General features: G+C 34.1%; 1 protein-coding gene across 9 annotated transcripts in view; it reads left to right on the top strand.

Moving 5' to 3' along the window:
- The window catches only part of LOC105256387 (septin-7), a 42,174-nt gene that overhangs the window by 14,522 nt on the left and 5,688 nt on the right, over positions 1-21,964 (top strand). For 7 of the 9 annotated variants that reach the window (XM_011266237.3, XM_011266242.3, XM_011266241.3 and 4 more), the window contains 8 exons: positions 13,475-13,946; positions 15,935-16,142; positions 16,243-16,495; positions 16,718-16,907; positions 17,239-17,404; positions 18,325-18,366; positions 20,129-20,264; positions 20,542-20,705. In XM_011266237.3, coding sequence (XP_011264539.2) covers positions 13,475-13,946; positions 15,935-16,142; positions 16,243-16,495; positions 16,718-16,907; positions 17,239-17,404; positions 18,325-18,366; positions 20,129-20,264; positions 20,542-20,705 — 1,631 coding nt within the window. The remainder of the gene's footprint in view (positions 1-13,474; positions 13,947-15,934; positions 16,143-16,242; positions 16,496-16,717; positions 16,908-17,238; positions 17,405-18,324; positions 18,367-20,128; positions 20,265-20,541; positions 20,706-21,964) is intronic. The other 2 variants (XM_011266238.3, XM_011266236.3) reach the window with 1 other exon arrangement.

Below are 21,964 nucleotides of genomic sequence, written 5' to 3'. Positions count from 1 at the left end.
TATAATTTAAAGAAGAACAAAGTATAATAATAGTTTTTTTTTTATTTAAATTAATATGTGAAATATATTTTTAAAATAAAAAAATATAAATATCACTAAATTTTATATTAATTTTTAAGTTAATGAGAAAAATACACACAACAGAAAAATATTTAATTAGTGACAGAAAAATCTTTATCAATATAGATCTGGTTTCATATTTATCATTCAATATTTTGAAAAATTAATTTATATTATTTCCTACACCGATTTTTAATCTATTTCGGATTTTATTTTGGATAAAACTAAATTGGAAAATTAAATTGGAAAACTTTTAATTTTAATTGATTCCAAATTGGCTAACAGTTATGTAAATTGACAACAAAATTAATTATCATTTTTACGAAGAAATCTTTATATAGTACTTTCTATCACATTCTGGCATTCATATTTTTAGATTTTCTATTCGATTATCGTTTTTAAAAAATATCAGGAAAAATGAATTTTTGCCGGATTTTTCTGGTATATATCAGTTATTTTTAAATAGTATGGACTTTATCCAAAAATGGGGAATTTTTGAAATCTTGACTCCTTTAGAGATATATTCCGATATATACTTACTGATATACTACTTCTTGGAAGAATCTGACAATATTTGTACACGTAAAAATAGCATCATTTTGTGATAAGCTGTCAATCAATTATTAATAATTTCGTGATATGCTATCTTTTTCCTTATTTTTTTTAATAAATTGCTATAATATCATTGTAGATTAGATCTGTTACATCATGAAATCGTATATATAATGTTGTCAAAAGTAATCTGACTGAACTTAATTTTGTAAGTCTTATATGAAGAATTGATTTCGTAAGTCTTATTTGAAAAATTGATTTTCTAAATTATTTTATGATTTTGTTACGTAAGTGAATTTAATCCTTAGTTTGTCGGATGTTAAACGTGTTACAACATTTGTTTTCTGAAATTTTTTAAACATTTGCTTTTCCACTGAAATGATGATGACAGAGTCTCTGAAAGATATGCAGACATGATTGTTTTACTTGGAAATACTATTAAAATAATTCTTTTATATGTCTTTCGCAGAAAGTCATTTTCAGTTATATAAATTTATTATTACTCATGATTCAATTTTATTCTTTAAAAACAGAGTTTTTAAAGTAAATATATATATAGTGATATGTTTATTGATATGTCTAAGGACTTTCGATACTCCAACTTTTACGATAAAATTCTCGAGAAAGTACCCAAGAAATTTTCAATCAATTTTATCAAAACATCACTTGTCAAAGTATCATTACGGAGTACAATTCGTTTATACTGTTATATCACCGATAGTCTCCCAAATAAACTGACAGACGAAAGATGAAAGCTAAAATCTTACGAATCATAATTTTTTCCATCAAGTAAAGACGCACATACACAGTAAAAAATAAAATGTTAATCACAACATTTTTCACATGTCTCAGAAAGTCCACTCTAAATTTTAAATTAAAACTCATTCGTCGTATGTTACTTATTACAAACTTATAACTTATTACAAACTAAAACCGTTAAATAATTGACACAATACTTTACATTTATTTTTGTTATTGTGACTTTAAGTGTAATAGAAAAATAACATACAAATTAATTAAAAATTACATGAAAAAATAATTACAATAACTCGTAAGAATTGTTGTAGGATATTAACATATAATAGTAATTATTTCAGCTTAAATTATTTGTAATAGAATTTGATTTTAATAAATTGATTATTATGTATGTCAAAGTTCAAAATTATTTGAAGATTCACTTTAACTTTTCTTAGAATGCTAAACTGACTTTGAGACATGTTGATTGTTTAAAATGATTATGTTAAAAATACTCAAAATAATATTCCATTTCTATCACATTTCTAAGAGACGTATAGAAAGTGTTAAGTTATGAAGTTAACATAAATGTAACAGATGAAAACGTTATAAAAATAATAACATATCAGTTATATGTTTACATTAAAGTACTAATCAAAACGTACTAATCAAAACACAAGAAAATTTTAACACATGAATACGCAATTTTTTACTGTGTATAAATATTCATCGGCGTAGATTATGACGTGATCTCGATTTGAGAATCACTGTCGAGCAACACATGGCGAAGGAGGTAGACCTCCCTCGCCGATGCTTTTCGGGACCGAAGGGTGCGCTCGTAAGTCGAGGGTCTCACCCTCGTATGTGCGCCAATCGAAAAATACTTGTAATTCGTGAGTCATACATAAAGCAGAGACGAAAAGATACACTGTTAGCGTTGCGGCTTATAAGCGGCGCTACGTTGCTGACTCACTATGTGTACGCTTCGTATTTAAATCGTGAGAACGAGTTTTTCGTCGCTCTCGTACGTCTTATTGCGCTACGTTTATCACGCCAGTGTTTATCGAGAGGATCTTATGAAACGGGTCTGAAAGCTCTTACCAACTGATCGAATAGTGAAGAGAAATAAAATATATTAAAATGTAATCTTGAAATGAAATTGACGTCTCATTATATACGTATATATTTCGGACGATTTTATTTTTTTATATTTATTGTTGGAAATACGTCTGAAGGCTTTTACAAATAAAAATTACTAATCAAGCTATGAAGAGAAGCTGAAGTATGTATTGAAATATAATCTTGAAATGAAATTGACGTCCTATTTGGATCTTTATTTTTTTACATTTAATCGCTAAAAATTCTTTTTTTGAAATTAACTTTTTTTAACGATCTAACGATTGCGAATAAAAAACTTCTGACAAATTAAACTTTATAGGAGAAAATATAAATTTATTAGAATCTAAAGTTCAGAGAGAGAGAGAGAAAGAGAGAGTTATATTATAATAATATACACCATTTGAACTGAATGGATTGAAATTGGAAGTTGACGTGCAATAAATGATAATCTCGTTGGAACGTTTTCGAGTGTACTAGAGTTGTCAACCATGAAAATGATTTCGATTGAAAAAATAACTAGGAATGAATGAAAATGAGGAAACATAACGAAGTGACGAGAGGACACACAAGAATGCTAAAAGTGTCATTGAAACGTCTCGATCCCAAAAGAGGAAGATTGTCGAAGAGTTCTCTCGCGAGGGCTAATCGCTCTGACACATTTTTACGAACGGAGAAACACAATATATCCCTCCGATAACAACTTCTCCTCGACGAGCGAGAGATAAAGAAAAATACACACACTCGCGGGGAAAGGTCTCGAACAATCGCGCCATTCAAGTCTGCCGATATATCCGTACGAGTTATAAATTCTCCCTCTCTATCGTGACAGTCCGACTTTGTTCGTGGCAGAACGATGTTTTTTTTTTTATTCGACACCAAGCGTATTTCATGTCCATGCTTTATTGTTTCATGCTGCGATCTTTCGTTTTATACATGTTATATACCTAAAGTTATACACATGTTATATACATGTTATATATCCAAAGTTCTTTAATAATAATAATATAAAAAATTGTATAATTTATATTTATATAAGATGGTATTTATAAGATATATTTATTATTCTCTCTGAAATTAGTCCAGTATGAAAACTTGGTATACTCGAGTCATTAAGACGCATTGTCTCACAGTCAGATTTATGTATTATATTTGTGTATTTCATAATTATTTGCATCATTGAAATAATATATAGATTTAAAAAAGTATAGATCATATATATTATATATATATATATATATATATATATATATATATATATATATAGATTGAAAATAATATATACATTAAAAAAAAATTAATTTTATTTGCGAAACCTCTATCTTATTTTTTACTTTAAATAAACTTTAACATAATTTTATCTGATTTTTAATTGTAAATATTAAAGAAAGATAGAAGAATTAGAGAGATGATTGCACGACGGGATAGTGTATAATAATAATTAACTTTTTCTACGGAACAATCTTTTCTAGACGAGAGCTAATTATGAATCAATGATTAAGAGAGTTAATATGTCGCGGTTAAAGGATAATTGAACTACGTTCGCGAAACGACCTGGTAATTCATTCTTGAAAGTCTATTACGTCGTGAAAGAATGGCACGATTAAATATGAATAATCGCGAACGGGATCGCATCGCGGATCGTCATGCACTGCCCTTTTCGAGACAAAGGAAACGCGCTAATTACGGTGATCGTGTGTCCAGGTCGAGGACACGTGTGCAGCGCCTGACGCGACTGTCTTAAAGAGCGCCGCTCGTCTTTATTGTGCAATCGACATTGCGTGAAATGAAAGCGATGCATTGACTGCGTTCGCTTTGTACTCTTACGCGCTGTGAGCATCATTCTGTCTTTATTGCGCATCGAATATCAAACGAAGATAGAGCGATGCTTTCAGCGCTAAAACTGTCAAAACGAACCATTGTCGCGCCATTGTCGGATTGTGCACGTATTTTGTATTGTCTGATTTGTAAATGTTATATACTTGTTATATATTTGTTATATATTTATTATATGCTTGATATATACTTTCAGCGCCGCGTCGCTAACCCAATTCCGCTTCCCACAAAAGCGAAACTGTCCTTGCCCTGAATCCCTGGCTTTTCAATAATTAACGAATCTGAACTTTGGAATTTTCGGAATTTTATTGTTGAAACTTTGTAGAGAACTTTTGTTTAGAAAATAAAGCCGTGGAATATCCGCGCTATTTTTAGAATTCGAGAAACTGTAGAATAATAAATGCGCTAGAACTAGAAATAAAAAAGGGACGACTATTATAATCGAAATGCAACAATGGATCGACAAAAGAAGATCACTCCTTGATTAATTTATATTTAATTCTTGTAGAGAAAAATATATACTTTGGAATTATTTTTTTTTGTTTCTAACAGGGTTCTATTTGCAATAAAAAACATATATGCAAATATGCAAAAAATGAATAGAATTCTATCTTGAGAGAAAATTGTTTATTGAAGAGAATTAAAAAATTTTAGCCTAGCTATTGTAATATTTCTTATATTATTTTTCTATTCATTATTTTATTGTTTCGATTATCTAAAGCAGATTCTCTTTCTTGACATTCTGCATGCAAATATTATTACGGAAATATTCTCTCTCTTTCTCTCTCTCTCTCTCCATCCCGAGTACGACAGATATCCTTTGGATGCGCGCATAATCGAGTCGCTGCAACTCGATAACGACTGTCGTCGGCTGTCTTTTGCGCAAGAGAAAGCATCGGAAGCATATGCACCTTTCCCTCTCTCTTTCTCCCTCTCTTCCTCTCGTCAACGGGCGTTGCATAATGAATCGAATCCACGACTACAGTGGCCCAGATTTATGGCACATCGAGCGTTTATTCTCGTACGAGCGTTGAATTCTTCATGTTGCCGTGCAACACGGATAGAGAGAGAGGAAGAAGGATGATAATTGACACAAATGACGAACTCTTAGACGTAATGAAGCCTAAGTTGCCGCGAATAAGGACGCAAATCCGTCTCTTCCGCTTCCGCATCGAGTTCATCGAACCGGAAGATTCCCACGAAAGGTTTTTTTTTACGTCATTTTCGAGTCGCGGCTACTCGATTATGCGCGTATCGGGATGCTACCTGTCGTAATTCACGTGTAATTCCCGGGCTTTTGTTTCGAAATTGACTCGAAACGATCGATTATTTTCGATCATTGAGCGTTTTCTTGATCAATATGATCTTACGAGCCTTTGATGAACATCATTAATAGGGAATTATGAGGAAAAAATTGAAAAGAATTTTTTAATTGCTTGTGAAAAATAGACATTCATTTTTCTCTTCTGGGTAATCATTGAAGCATTAATTTTCTTGATCAAAAGCGTTATATACAGGGTGTTTTTATAAATATATACTTCTACATCCTTCCCTGAAGTGAAGTTACATTCCTTTAAAAAGGAGGTAAAAATTAGGTTTTTATTTTTTTCTCAAATTTGAAACAAGTTAAAGAAATGAAATTAGGTGGATATTTTCTACTAGTAAAGAGGTTATTTATTAATATTTTTTCAGCCTCTCGTATTGTTATAAGAGGATGAATCTAGCAACCCCTATTCAATTTTTTATTAGAAAAAATTTTAATTTTTATATGAATTTTATTAGAAAAATTTTTTATTAGAAAAAATTTTAATTTTTATATGACTTTTTAATGTTTATATGAAAAACTCCCCTTAATTTTCGAGAGAAGAATCATCTCTTAAAATTTTTCGCACTTATTAAGAAACACCCTGTATATGTATCTCGAGACTAATTTTCGCTAATTTCCAGATTGCACGATTCAGGACGCGCTATAAGCAGAAAATATCGTATCAACGGTTTTCTTCGAAGAGGCGGCTCGATCGATCAATTTCGTCCGAGGTTTAACGAGCATACATGTGCAATCAATACCGAGAGACGGTGTAATAATTTCGCGATTAATAAAGGGCTCTTAGAAAAGAGACCCCTCGCGATCGAATCGTCGATTACCTCATTAATATTAAAACGATTGGTTTTCTCTTTTCTCTCTCTGAAAAGAGAGAAGGAGAGAAGGCGCACACGTTCATTGGAATTTTATGGATACTTATTATACAGGCAAATCTATATTTACTTGACTAATCTCATATCACGGCGAAATTTACGAGAGTTCTTCCAACGTGTCGAAATGACATGATGCATTCTTCCAGAAAACGATTTTCCGTCGACAATAATTGGAGGCATTTAAGTCACTTTTATACACAGTAAAAAATTGCACATCCATGTGTTAAAATTTTCTTGTATTACTACGTTTTGAGTAGTACTTTAATGTAAAATTAACATACAACTGATATGTTACTATTTTTACAACTGATATGTTACTATTTTTTTTTCATGTGTTACATTTATGTCAACTTCATAACTTAACACTTTGTATATGTCTCTTAGAAATGAAATATTTATTTTGAATATTTTTAACATAATCATTTTAAACAATCAACATGTCTCAAAGTCAGTTTAACATTCTAAGAAAAGTTAAAATCTTCAAATAATCTTGAACTTTGACATACAAAATTAATCAAATTTACTAGAATCAAATGTTTCTATTACAAATAATTTTAGTTAAAATAATTGTTATATGTTAATGTTCTCAACATTTCTTACGAGTTATTGAAACTATTTTTTCATGTAATTTTTAATTAATTTGTATGTTATTTTTACATAACACTTAAAGTCACAATAACAAAAATAAATGTAAAGTATTGTGTCAATTATTTAATATTTTTAGTTTGTCAATAAATAACATACAATAAATTATTTTAACTTAAAATTTAGAATGAACTTTCTGGGACATGTGAAAAATGTTATAATTAATATTTTATTATTTACTGTTAACAATATCTGAACATAATTATACACATGTATACATTACATTATAATAATTATTCGTTATTTTACATAATTATTTACTCGTTCGTGAGAATATAAATGGCGAATAATATTATATCCGAGCAACTCCGAATACATTCCGGTATACGTAATTTAGCCTGGTAGTATCACCTGTCAGTATAGGCGTTAAACGTAGGTGTTACGGTATCATTTATTATCAGCTTCGCTCGAGTACACTCGCGTGTTTGTCCCCGTTTTAACAATTAATGGAGCTTACGATATATTCAGGCGCGTGGTTATAGTAACCAGGCTATTAAAAGAATACTCTTGCAAATCATTGTCATAGAAACGTTGCATAATTTCCTTTTTCTCCCCGATGATTGATTAGAAAGATAATGTCAAACGCGTTTGATCTTGAAAAAGATATACGATATAAAATATTTAATATTTAAAATAATATATAGATAATATTTAAAATATTTAATAAATATTTTAATTCGGCAAAGTTACATCTCTCGTAGAAGAAGCTAAGGAAAGGGAGAATGGATGAAGGGAGTATAAATATTTTTCATATATATTTATACTTGCTTGTTAAAAATTATATTGCACACTAATTATTGGAAATTTTGTCGCAATTAACGTCGTTAATGAAAATTAGACTCATTATCGTTTTCTTTTCTTTTTCTCTTCTGCTTGGTATAAAAAAATCTCGGTTCAAATGCCACGTCTCTCCAGGGACGTTAGCCATGCTCTTGTAGGTTTTTTTGCTCGCTCTTGAAAAATCAAGCAATTTAAAAATAATTCTATTAATTTTTATCCAAATATTCGCAAAGTATTATTTGCAATAATACTTTTTCGTGAATATCATCCTTTTTTTTGGCAAAACTGTCAATTTTCTTGTCTGCTCTAACATCTTAACCTAGCTACATCCCCCCCTCTCCTCTCCCTCCCTCTCTCTCTCTCTCTCTCTCTCTCTCTCTCTCTTCTTTTCTTTTTCTTCTTTGTTAAAAACAACGAGCACGTGCCGCCGTGCAAACATAACGCGGTCGTTAAGGTGAAAGTTCATTCGCCGCTGATCATCATCAGAGCGACGGGTGCGTCAAAGAAGATGAAAAGAAAAAGAGAGAGAGAGAGATTCCATACGAGGGAGGTTAACGAGACAAAAGCGTCGAGGTGCCTTACGATGCACTTTCCACGGAATCGATCTAATCGACTCACCACGACGACGACTCGCCACCACCCGGTGGAGAAGCGGTGGCGATGCCTGGTGGTGGAGAACCTCGCCGAGAGAGAGTATTGACCTACGACAGGGGTTCCCAAGTCTGGGAGCCGAAGTTGGGTCACGAAGAGGAAAGAAGAGGGATGCTCTCCTCTGGGTCGAGAGCGCAAGGGGGAGGATAATGACGATCGAAATTGGAACGAATCATCGGGAAACGAATATGCAAGAATCCTATTTTGAGAAAAGTACATCTTCGAAGCTCCTGTCTCTCGTTTCACGGAGTACGGTCTCGATCCTAATGGATCTGTGCACGATTACCTTGGAACGTACAAGAGATTGTTATCTTGATGTGCGCACTTCTGCAATCTTCTTGTTGCACGTGTTTACAGCTTTCGAACATTGATTTTTACACGACTGCTTTTATTTTAATATGTATCTTGCGGAGATACCGCGCGAGGGAAAATGTAGCTGCCCCAGAAATCGAGATAGTACAAACAGCGGATTGTATCTATCTCTCGGAAAGTTAATTTCAAACTTTCAACTTACTTACGAGAGTTAAAATCCCCCGAATGCCTCGTTCAAATCTTTTCGAGCTTTTTTCAACTCGATTGTACACACAATCTAATTGTGTCTTATCGAACAGAGATATTCACTAGTCTCTAACGTAAATAACATTAAATTCTCGTACGTGCGATACGCTCGCAGGAGAAACACCGAGATACTCCACCTCCTCGAGATTTCGTTGCACATTTTTCACCGGGAAAACATTTTCGAGTGTATTCGCGAAACCGAGTCGAAGTTTCCCTTTTTTTTTCCCTTCTGTACACGTGTGTTTTTATTGCACATGGTGTCCCGAAAGGCCGGTCTCTTCTCCGAAAGACTCGTCGCGAGCTTTATATTCCTGGCATGATGCTGCGATGCGCTGGACCGGTTTCTGTTGCTGCTGCTGCTGCCGCCTCTGATGGTCCCCCGTTTCCAACGTGCGCTCTGTGAACAGAACGGGCGAGGTAGCGCCAGCGGCACAGAATGCGCTCTTCCCCGCGGGGGATGACTCCCGGTGCACTATGTCATCGTTTCTCCCGACGAAACAATAATTACGAGCGACGTGTGTGCAGAGAGTGGCTCTCGGAGAGCCTGCGAGCCACGAAGATTGATCTCACACGCGCTGATTAGAATGCGATCGACGATGCGATAGCGCTGCTGTGAGATGTTCTTTATGCTAGACGCGGATGTGAATTATTTCTTCTTGTTTTTCGAAGCTAAGAGCTGCGCGAAAAAATAAGGCTTTTTTTAAACGATATTTTATTTAAAAATATTCTCTGTAAAATATGTGAATCCCATTGATTTGATTTGAAATTAAATTAATTTTGCAATGATTTTATTTCGTTATTTTTTATGTTAATAGTGCGGAAAAAATATACATGTTTTTCTGCTTGTCATTTTCGATTCGCTCGGCTCAAACACGTCGTTCGGCAAAATATGTGAATCCCATTGATTTGATTTGAAATTAAATTAATTTTGCAATGATTTTATTTTGTTATTTTTTATGTTAATAGTGCGGAAAAAATATGTTTTTCTGCTTGTCACATTCGATTCGCTCAGCCCAAACACATTGTTCGGCTTCACGATATCTCGCGAGATATCATCCGGCAGCTCGCTTCTACAACAAAACTGCGCACTTTAAACTACATGCTGCACTCCATTTGTCGCTTCCCGCCGTTCCTCTCGCGGCATCCGTGAAATGCTCTTAAAGCGCAATCGTTCGTACGTTGACTCCGTCGAGGGAGGCGTCCGATAAGCGAAAGAAAGAATTTTCACGCCTCGCGAGAAGATCTCTTTTTCTCACTCTCACATGTGATTTCTCTCGTGTTTTTCACGATTGTCTCCCGAATTCGGATGATGAGTCCAGTTTCCCAAAATTTCTCAAGTATGCCAAATTTTATCCGCACAGAAATGCTTCATAAATAACATATCTTGTAAAAGATTAAGAATTTATTTTTTCTTCGTTATTCTCGTGTGATAGTGATTATAAAATATTATCAATATTTCCTAAAATTTCTCAAGTATGCCAAATTTTATCCGCACAGAAATGCTTCATAAATAACATCTCTTGTAAAAGATTAAGAATTAATTTTTTCTTCGTTATTCTCGTGTGATAGTGATTATAAAATATTATCAATATTTCCTAAAATTTCTCAAGTATGCAAAATTTTATTCGCACAGAAATGCAATAAATAACATCTCTGTAAAAGATTACATTTATTTTTTTCTCGTTATTCTTGTGTGATAGTGATTATAAAGTATTATCTCTGGACGAGAAAAAACGCTTCGTGTCGAATAGAAAACATTTTCGAAAAATTGCACGCTCATGTGAAAGAGAGGAATGATTCAAGCTTTCCCCGATTATTCGGAGCGTGATATCAAACGGAAATGAAATAAAAATCTCGCAGAGGATTTTGTAAAAAATAGGCGCTACAATTTTCATAGCACGCGGAATATATCTCATTTCTATTTCTATGCATTTTTATTAAGATTGTAGAGCTCGATGAAAATGCAAATAAATGGCGATTGCGAAATCGGAAAGCAATGTGACTGGTGATTCAAGTTCATTAACAGGAACGTATCGACGCGGTAGAGGACGATGGTCTCTTGTCCGCCTTCCTTGACCTTACACACGTTATGTTCACCGCGTGTGCATTCAGATTATCCGATTCATTCGTATTCCACGATCGGCGTTCAAGTGTAACGGAACACGCGGCGTATCGCGGTTTCCTGTACCGTTCCCTTATACGTCTTGACACTCAAACGATCACCACTTAGGCTCTATATGACCAATTGTACGAAGGAAGAAAAGAGCTGGAGTAACATTAGCGGCATAGATTAAAGCTCTATTCAACAGAGATATCTTGAATTCTCTTTATGTGAAAATTAAAGTTGCCTGAGGCATTTTAAAATAAAAACAAATAAATAAAATAGAAATTTTAATACTATTATTAGTAGAAAATTTTAATTTTTCGTAGCATATAAATATTAATTATATATCAGGACAATTCAATTATATATATATTTATTAAATCAATCAATTATATATCTATTAAAATCTGGAGAAACATGGAAAATCTGGAAATCTCAGGAGTTTATTTTATTTCCCGTAGAAATCAGGGAATTCTCATGGAATTTTATTGAGACTCAATTTTTTTTTAAATTGTCTTTGGCAATTGTTTTAAATTGAAGCAATTTTCTTTCGCCAATAAATCAAGTTATGAATTATATGTTTAAAATTATATATATATATATATATATATACATTATATATATACATATCTTTGTTTAATATTCAATGTCTTAACAAAATATTGAATATGCAGTATATATTCCTTGTAATTTTTAGAGAAAAGAAAATATGCAAGTGAAAGATGTTTATCTTGCGAAAGTTATTCAATTTTTTTCAGTGTATTTGCAAATCTAATACTTGAAACTTAAATGGTTCTATGTTTCTTTCATATAAGTGAAAAGCATTAAAAAAACGCGTACAATGAAGAAACTTATTTTAGAAAGTTCGCATCAAAAATCTTTAAAATAACATTCTGTTTACCTGGGATTTTAAACAAAAATATCTGAAATAGGAGAATTTAAAGAATTTTTTTATCTAATTTGGAAATAGACATTTTAATGTGTAAATTTCAAATTAACTTTTTTAACTATGGCGCATTTTTTACCGCTTCAAATTAATCGATAAGCGAACAATTCCTGCTTTTTTTGTTGTCTGCCAACAAAATGAGACTTACCAATTCCTTTTTTTTAAATCTTAAAGCCATCTTGTATATCCTTGATGAAAAAGATGGATTGCTCGTTGCCGGTCTCCGAATAATGTTCGTTATTTAGAAATTCTGGCTACTTCCGGTTCGGAAGCGTAAGACACTGCGGTAGCGGAAGCCGTTCGACCGTCCGTCGTCGGCTGGCATTGCAATATCGATCGCTATTCCACGGCACGGCGATGAGATTTTATCGCTTCACGGTACTTTTGCGAATTTACGCGTTTCACGTACGAGTAATGTTACGGTCGAAGTAACTTATGGAATTGCCCGATGTATTTATGAAACGCAATTTAACTTTTCCTAAAAATAGAATAGTAGAATGCGAGAAATGTTCGTCTCCTCCGCGTTAGCATTTGAATTGAATTGAGACCGGAAGTCGATGAAACGATCGAAACGTGTCTCGATATATTTCTTCAATTTATGTAAATTTTCTTTATACTCTTATAAAGCTTCTAAGTTCTTAGTTTTATTTATTTATAATTTTTTATTAATTAATTAAATTTTTTGGAAATGTGTATGAAAAAAAATGTAACTAGAGTATAATAATTAGTGCAATTGAGAGAGAAATCTACTCGTTATAGAAAGATTCGTATATATATAAATATTTTTTCACTTTTAAAAAATTTATTATGCATATATTTCCAAAATTACATTTTATAAAAGCTAACATGTTCTCATATCATTCTCATCTAATTTTTGCATTTAAATATTATAATTAGAGCGGCTATAGAGAGATTGCACAGAAAGAGCAATCTTCTATTTCTTCTTTCTATCTATAAAAAAAATCATATATGTATATATCATTTTTCATGCTTTTAAAAAATTTATTATACAATTACATAATGATAAAAATTTATACGAATTAAAATGATTACTCATATAAAATTAAAATTATAATTTAAATATATACATTATAAATACAATAATAATTTAAATTATTATTAAAATTATTATTATAATGTACTTTGTATTATTGTGTCTGTATTATTGAAATTATTATTATAATGTACATATTTAAATTATAATATTAATTTTCATAATAATTTTAATTTATACAAATTACAATTTATTTTATATAAGTCTTTCGAAACTGACATATTCTTTTTTTTCTGCACAGATTCAGATGAAGCGCGAGCAATTCTTCAAGGGCGAGAGCGGGGGAATAATCTCGTCGCCGTCGGTGCCGTCGGTGCCGCCCCCGCAGCCGCCGACGCAGACCCCGGGCTCTCAGGTGAACAACTCTTCGTCGTCAGCGACGAACGCTACGACGGTCGGCGGTTTAACGTCACCGAACACGGCGCCGGTTTACTCGAGCGGTGTCATCACGGCGAAGCCGCGATTGCCGTCCACGGTCTCGACGGCGATCCCGAACGATCCCTCGGAGGACAGCAACAGGCGAGAGTGCGCCCGGACCGCCGTCTCCAGCGCCAAGGACGACAGCAACAAGGAGACCGGTCTGCATCATGCGCGACCCACGCCGCCCACCAAGCCCAAGGAACTCGACGGCTACGTCGGCTTCGCGAATCTGCCCAACCAGGTGTACAGGAAAGCCGTGAAGAAGGGTTTCGAGTTTACCCTCATGGTCGTAGGTCGGTAACGCGCGATTTAACACGAGAAGAAATATATAAGCGAAAGTTTTCAAAGACGCTGTTCTATTTCTCTCAATTTATTTTGTACAACGGGAAGGAAAATTTTGATAAGAGTAGTTTTAAGATAGTTCAAACTATTGTTTATTTTGTATTGGAAGGTGGAAATCATTTTTACGTTTCATAGTTGAAAATGATTTCTATACAAATGTCTAAACAATGCAATTTATATAAATATAAGAAGGCGGGAAATAATGAGGGACAGATGTAATTATCTCTGCGTTCTCGGGTGTTGCATTATTGACGTCGAGAAACGCGATCCTGGACATTGAAACGTTCATTATGCGGCAGCGGAAGAACAACGACCGTCTGTCTCGCTCGAGAGTCGCTCAGCCCGCGCAAAAGGACAAAGGGATCCGTTTCTTCGGCGGCAATGGCAATGGTATTTCCATTTCGTCCAGAGTATCATCTCGCGATGCAATCTCCCATCTGCCAAGCACGTGCTCTCCGAGTTCTCTCTCTCGTTCTTGGTTCTCCCTCGTTTGCCGGATCAAGGCTGTCGTCGAAGTTCAGCGGTTCTCACATTGAAACGAGTCCCTGAGGTCCGCTTTCTCGGAGCACGCCCGCTCTTTCATCGCTCGGCGAATATTTCTACGTCGCATTATTTATGCAAATGAATGGTACCGTCAGTCAGAAAGAGAGGGAGAGAGAGAGAGTAATTCGTGGCAATAACACATCTCGTAGTCGACGTCGACAACTTTGCCGATTGAAAAGAGCCATAAATCATTAATTGCAGCCTCTGCAGTGTCTACTGCTCTTAGATTTATCACCTTGCAAGCTTTCCTTAAGGCAGCGGTATAATTAAGGACTCTTTAACACGGCGAACTTGTCCAATTATATTTCTCGTGATAAATGAGTGAAGAGATTCTCCTGTATATATACGTGATACGATGTATCGGAGCAAGAAATATGTGCGAAAGATTTTAAGAATTCGACCGGTGTTCGAGGAGGAGAGCACGTTAATAAGAGCGTTGACTAAAATTGTCGACGTCCAGCCGATCGTCGTCTCGACCGGGACACGTACGCGCGGGTGTAAAAGAGTGTCATTGGGTCTGGGGAAATTTGAGAGCGCGGTTGCTGCGTGCGGAAAACGGGAGGGAGTGAACTATTATTAGATCCACGTATAAACGGAGCCGTTTCTCCGTAAATAGAGCAATTCAAGTTCTTACCCTTGGTTTAAAGGCGTAGGCGCGGTACTTCGCCTGGTTCAAGGTTTATGCGTCAAGAGGTCACGGTACGCCGTCAACATTTCATCTCGTTTCGGTGACCGTCCCCAAATTTATTTGGCCGCCAACAGAAATGTCGGACAGAAATGCCCGATCGTAAATACTCCGACTGAGATTAATGATCGCTGTCTCGATGGTGGAACATTAATAGCCGAGGAGTTATTTCGCCTTGAAGAGATTATGGTATTTTGGCGAATGAAATTTCCCCTGAAAATAGATATTTGTGAAACAATGCTTTCATGGAATGAAAAGTATATTCGACAAATTGTTTTTTAATCGAAATATTTTTACCATTATAGTGTTTCTGCAGTTGAGATTTTTTTTTAAATATTTCCGTAATTAAAATTGTACATTCCTGTAATTGTTTCATTAGATCTTCTCGTGAGGTATATTTTTCAGTTGTTGTAAAATGCATCAGATACTATAACAGTACAATTTTCAAGTTCAATTTTCTGAAATTTTGTTTATCTATAAGATAGATATTTATTTATTTATTTATAGAAAATAAATAAATAGATTTTAGTGATCTATATAGTTCTATATCAAAATATCGAAGCGTGGAAATGAGATACAAAGATATTGACAGATGAATGGGCAATCCCTAAACAATCCTAAAAAATTCAGTACAAAAACATATAATAATTGGAACAATTTATTCGATTAGACTCGAATGGAGTTGCTGAAATGTTTTTTCAATCTTTACAGGGGAATCAGGGCTCGGTAAATCGACTTTGATCAATTCCATGTTCCTGGCAGATATATACAGCGCTGAATATCCCGGACCCAGCCTCAGGATAAAAAAGACGGTCGCCGTGGAAACTAGCAAAGTGCTGTTGAAGGAAAACGGCGTCAATCTTACTCTCACGGTTGTCGATACCCCCGGTTTCGGTGACGCTGTCGACAACAGTAATTGGTATCTATAGAATAGATTCACCGATAAATTATGGTCAAATTTGTTCAAACTTTTGACTCTGGCTTATTTACTCTGTAACATCTTCATCTTTATTTCCCAGTTGGGTACCAGTAATCGACTACATCGAATCGAAGTACGAGGAATTTCTCAACGCAGAGTCCCGCGTGACGAGACGACAAATCCCGGATAGTCGGGTGCACTGCTGCCTCTATTTCGTCGCGCCCTCCGGCCATGGATTGAAACCTCTCGACGTGGAGTTTATGCAGCGTCTTCACGACAAAGTCAACATTATACCGGTTATTGCTAAGGCGGATACTATGACGCCGGATGAGTGTGCGCACTTCAAAAAACAGGTACAAAGCACATTCGAAGAAGAAAACAAAATATTCTTCATTTTTCCAGGATAAGAGACTAAAGTCAAACATCGTTTAAAAAATGACTTTAAATCGTTAAAATATTTTTTCTAATTTATAAAGAATTATAATGTAAAATATTCGAACAGTTAATTGTCTCTTATTAGATGTATATTTTCTCTTCTAAATTGATTCTATTATTGTCTTGATTCATTTTTCCAGATTTTGAATGAGATTGCGCAACACAAGATAAAGATCTACGAGTTTCCGGAGGTCGAGGAGGAGGAGGACAACAAATTTCACAAGTTATTAAGGGATAGAGTGCCGTTTGCTGTCGTGGGAGCGAATGCCGTCGTCGAACATGACGGCAAGAAAGTACGAGGTAGAAAATATCCGTGGGGAATTGCGGAAGGTATGTACAAGTTTGTGAGGTAAATTTTATTTGCTCGATTTTCGAGTCGCTACAATGGAGTAAACTTGTTTGTTGATAAATTAGCATTTAGATAATAATTGTTCAAGCCTAATTTTTACATTTTGAAATTTGAGATTTAAATATTTTTTTAGCTATGCTTTAATCTTTAAATGTTTGCTTATACATATATAGAGATACTTGTTTGTATATATTTGCTGCATTTATGCTGTTTATATCATTTGTAAAGTAAGTAGCATCCGGTGCTTTAGATAAATAAGAATCCATCATTTATTCCACATCTGTTTACAATCGGCGTTTTTTCTGTACATAGTCGAGAACCTGGAGCACTGCGATTTCATAGCGCTCCGAAACATGGTGGTAAGGACACATGTGCAGGACCTAAAAGACGTGACGAACAACGTGCACTATGAGAACTTTCGGTGTCGCACCTTGGCCGGTTTAGGTGCGGACGGCAAGCCAACAAAGGCCTCCAATAAGTAAGTAAATTCGTGTTGTGTGATTCGCGATTTTTTACGATTTCTCATATGTGAAGGAGGCATAATTAGAGCAGAATTTTGTCGAGGAGTAGATGTACTTTTATTCTATCGAAATAGACAAATCGGGCGTCACAATCTCCTTCTCAAGCAAATCGATTGGAAGCTTTAAATAAGATAGACCGATATAGAAATAAAATAAATGTGAAAGAAAACTGCAAGGTCGGTTCTATCTGTCTTAAGTCAGCTTGTGGCAATCGCCAAAATTAAATGACCCAAACGCATACATGTTCTAATACGACACTTATTTAGCCCCATATTATATATAATACGGTTCAATTTATTAATTCACCTGCCCCCAGTGGTGCAATGTTAATATTATTGCCGGATGCGATAAATATGACGGAACAATTTATCTTTTTTAGTCAGGTATTAACCACGCCATTACGACGCTCGCTTTTTCTATTCGAGCAAGGTTGTTTCGTTGAGTTTGATTTGAGCACGCAGTGTGTCTCGGCGAGCACTCGACTGTGTTATGCGTGATGAAATGATGGTTTATTTCGAGCTTCAGTATCACACCAATAACGATGCTTGCGAGTCGATTGCGTGTACTGTCCGAATCACATGCTTGTATCATACTTGTGTGTGTTTCTGTTTCTTCCATTACTTCCGTTCTGAAGAATTCAGAGAAAGGTTGTGCATGCAAACTATCGAAATGACCCCGAAATGGATCCCCCCTCGCGTTTCAATTGTCTCTTGCCATATCTCGATCTCGAGCGAGATCTGTATCCGTAGTAGACTAGACACAAAAACGCTGCCGAGGGAAGATAAAGCGGGGGGAAGGGTCAATTAAACACGTCAATTTAACCCCTCGACAGCGTGTCGCCCGTGCGAATTTTAATGATGAATTTCTTATTGGTCAGTTTGTGCCCTCCAGGAGTGATGAACAGTTTCATGATGGTGTGGTAAGTCCTTTAATAAGGCTCAAACGGATATACTATGGTTTTGTGTGCACAAGCCTTGTCGAGTTTCGAGACACTCTCGAAATCTCCAAGAGGACTCACTGTACGATTATATTATGAGAGATTGAGAATGTTGTTTGAGAAAACTTTCGAGTAAAATGTCTCTAATCCATCGTTGATCGTAGACTTTTTAAAAAAAGGTTTACGATTGAATTAAAATGTATTAAAGGAAATTTGAATAATAAGATGAGAATATTATAGAGTATATTAATTTAATTATTCTTTCAAATATATTGATTGTTTTAAAAATTACATCATCCACTTCCTCTCAATTACAGAATGTTATTGTATTTATGTTTTACAATTACAAAATTAAATGCATGTTCTTATTTAATTTATAAGATTGATAAACATTAAATGCTTCATCTGACGTAGTGAGTCCTCTGAAGAAATAACCAGCAAATTATTGTAGGTTCTTTAGAGAAAAAACAACTGGTAAATTAGATTTCCACATTGAATGTATAACACAATTTAGATCTGCTTGCCGTCTTTATATTTACTTTTACTTTTGCATTAATATTTAGCAACGTTGTAATAATAGTTCACTTAGAAAGAAATCGTATATATAGAGACAATTTTCATAATATCTGTTATGGCTTTATAGACTTCACTTCAATCTTTTAAATAAGAGCCCTGCTTTGTGTCGTACATAAATAAAAAGTAAAGTAAGAAATAAAATAAGAAATAAAATGCGGAAAAAGTCAGTATAGCGGAAATTAGCTTAAAAAAATAAAAATATTTGCATTAAAAATAAAAACATTCTCACATCATTTATATTTTTGTATTATTTACACTAAACGTAACTAGATGTGATAAAAGCATTACAAATAAAAGCATTCTCGCTACATCAATAGTATGCATGTACGTGACATGTATGTTGCATAAAGTTGGCAATTTCCGGAATGTAATCGTTTCTCACGGATTTAGAGCAATATTCTAATTGCTACGATAACAATCGGATTTAATAACGAGGAAAACCAATTATCGAGTTGTAATTTACGTAACATCGATGCAAATTCGGGCTCTACAATATTTATTCCTTAATTGATTGTACTTTCGTAGGAACTTATCGGCGATGAATTATCTATTCCATTTTATTTTTATTAAGAGAAATTATTTCTCTACTATTTTTTAATTATTTCTCATGATTCAAAATAAGATCAAAGATATTTGTACATTTTTTTCCGGAATAATCGTCGACTTTTCTACGATGATGTCATATCAGTTAAGAATTTATGTAGTATTTTATATTGTTACCTCTTTGCAGCACATTCTGTATAGTAATTGCTCATAACAATCCGGAAAAATTAATTCAATATTATATTGATATATTGATATATTTAATAACCTTTAAACTATTAATTTTATCTATATTTCAATATCTAACATATGATTGAAGTAACTAAATTAGATATTAGATATGTCCGCTTGAGACTTTTGTGGAATAACTTTAAGTGTTTCAATTGAACGTATAATTATCTTCTTTGAATAACTTGTCGAAACTTTAAAGCAAATCAAATTTAGAACTCTTGCTGTGAAGAGCTAATTTTATAAATGTGTAGTAGTGCGCTAATTAACGATTAGATAAGTTTCGAAGTCATCTAAATGTCACACGCGTCCCTCGTATTTGTATTCCCGATGATACGATTTCTTATTGACTCAATAACATGTACACTATAGTTTGGATCTGCTCGAATCTTTGTAGGAATCCGTTGGCACAGCTGGAAGAGGAGAAGCGTGAACATGATAATAAAATGAAGAAGATGGAAACGGAGATGGAGCAAGTCTTTGAGATGAAAGTGCGCGAGAAGAAGCAGAAATTGAAAGACTCCGAAGCGGAAGTAAGTGTAAAGTCATAATGACGTTATGTCATAATCGTAAGTTGAAGATTTTTTGAAATTCAAACTGTTTTGCTGAGTGTATATTATTTTATCGAAAAGAAGAAAAAGATTTAGGATAGATGAAAAATATAGTTCGTGTGCACTGTAATTTCTCACTCATTATTACTAAAATTATTTCGATCGGGATAAATTTTTTTGTAATTTTTATGGCATATTAAAAACGAAACGTAAAGAAAATTTAATAAATCGAGATACTTATGGAAAAATCTGCAAACAGTTACAGAAAAGGCACGAACAAATGCGACGTTCATTGGAGCAGCAAGTGCGAGAGCTGGATGAGAAGAGACGGGCGTTCGAGGCGGAAAAAACCGCCTGGGAGCAACAGACCGGTCAAACTATTGAAGAACTTCGTAGACGCAGTTTAGAGGCGAATTCGAAAGAGTAAGTAGTCTTTATCGATGAACGAGGAAGAGAAAGGAACCGAGAGATATTGCGTTTGATCGTTGTCTTTACATTGTTGCACTCTCACACGTTTATTTTTCCGTTGTGTCTCAAAGAGGATACATCTCGTTGTTTTTCGCACGATTTTTTTTCTCTTTTTTTTCTCAAGGCAGATATATTTTTATTCAGCTTCATATCTTTCTCCTTTATTTCTAGCGAGAGCTAAATTCTAACACGAACGAATATTAACGAAATAGTTGTATATCGCTTTCGAAGCTTAGCGCTGGTGATTTAGTATTTGGTTTTTGGAGTTGTTTGTATATTCAGCGCGGAAAGCACTCGACGCAATTAGAATCAGCTTGATAGCTTCCTTGTACACTGTACGTCACTATCGTATCTTCTTCGGGCTGTATGAGAGCATTTATAAAATATAGATTCGAGTGGACGAAATGTTTACATCATGAAAACACAAGTTGTCTCTCAAGATTATCTGATATTGATAATTTTATAAAATTGGATGAATTAAAATAACGGTGATAAATCGCTTTAAATGTGTCTTTAAGTGGACTTAAAGCAACTTTAATTTCCTTTAGAATTTGTTAATTAAAATGAACCGTAAAATTTGTAGTACAAGAAATTTTTGGAGAAAAAGATTCACATATATGATAACGAAAGAAGAATAGAAGAAACGATAGTAAGTGTGCACTGTACATACGCGGACCTCGCTCTCGCTGTAGTGTTCCTTAGTCGCTAATTCGTGTTTGGATATTTTAATGTTTGCAATTTTCAATAATTGTCGTTCACACCGCAATAATTTTTTATTCACGCTTTGATATCTACGATCCTTCACATCACGATCACTTCATGAAGCTTGCACCAATAACAGAATAATAATCGGTTACCGGCTCAATTTTTTTAAGATTCTTATTGAAGTGAATTTTCGTAATTTTATAATTTTCACGCGGTAATATATTGTCCGCACATGTACATATCATGACTTCCATACGTATAGTCATCTTGCATTTAACGCTAAATCAATTGGCTGTCTAATTTCACTTGGGAAAAAAATTATAAAAATGTGCATTAAATTTATTATTTATATTAAATATATTAAATTTAATATTTATATTAAATATTTTAAATTTAATATAGCGTCTCTCTATTTATTAACTTTGAAAAAAAAATACAAAAATACAAACGAATTATAAGAGACACCCATTAGATTTTCGTGCTGTTTGAATTCGAGATTTAACAGACAT

Source organism: Camponotus floridanus, unplaced genomic scaffold, assembly GCF_003227725.1.
Source record: "Camponotus floridanus strain SB8 unplaced genomic scaffold, Cflo_v7.5 scaffold2, whole genome shotgun sequence".
In the NCBI taxonomy this organism is placed as follows: domain Eukaryota; kingdom Metazoa; phylum Arthropoda; class Insecta; order Hymenoptera; family Formicidae; genus Camponotus; species Camponotus floridanus.
This window is presented reverse-complemented; position numbering and strand designations above follow the sequence as displayed.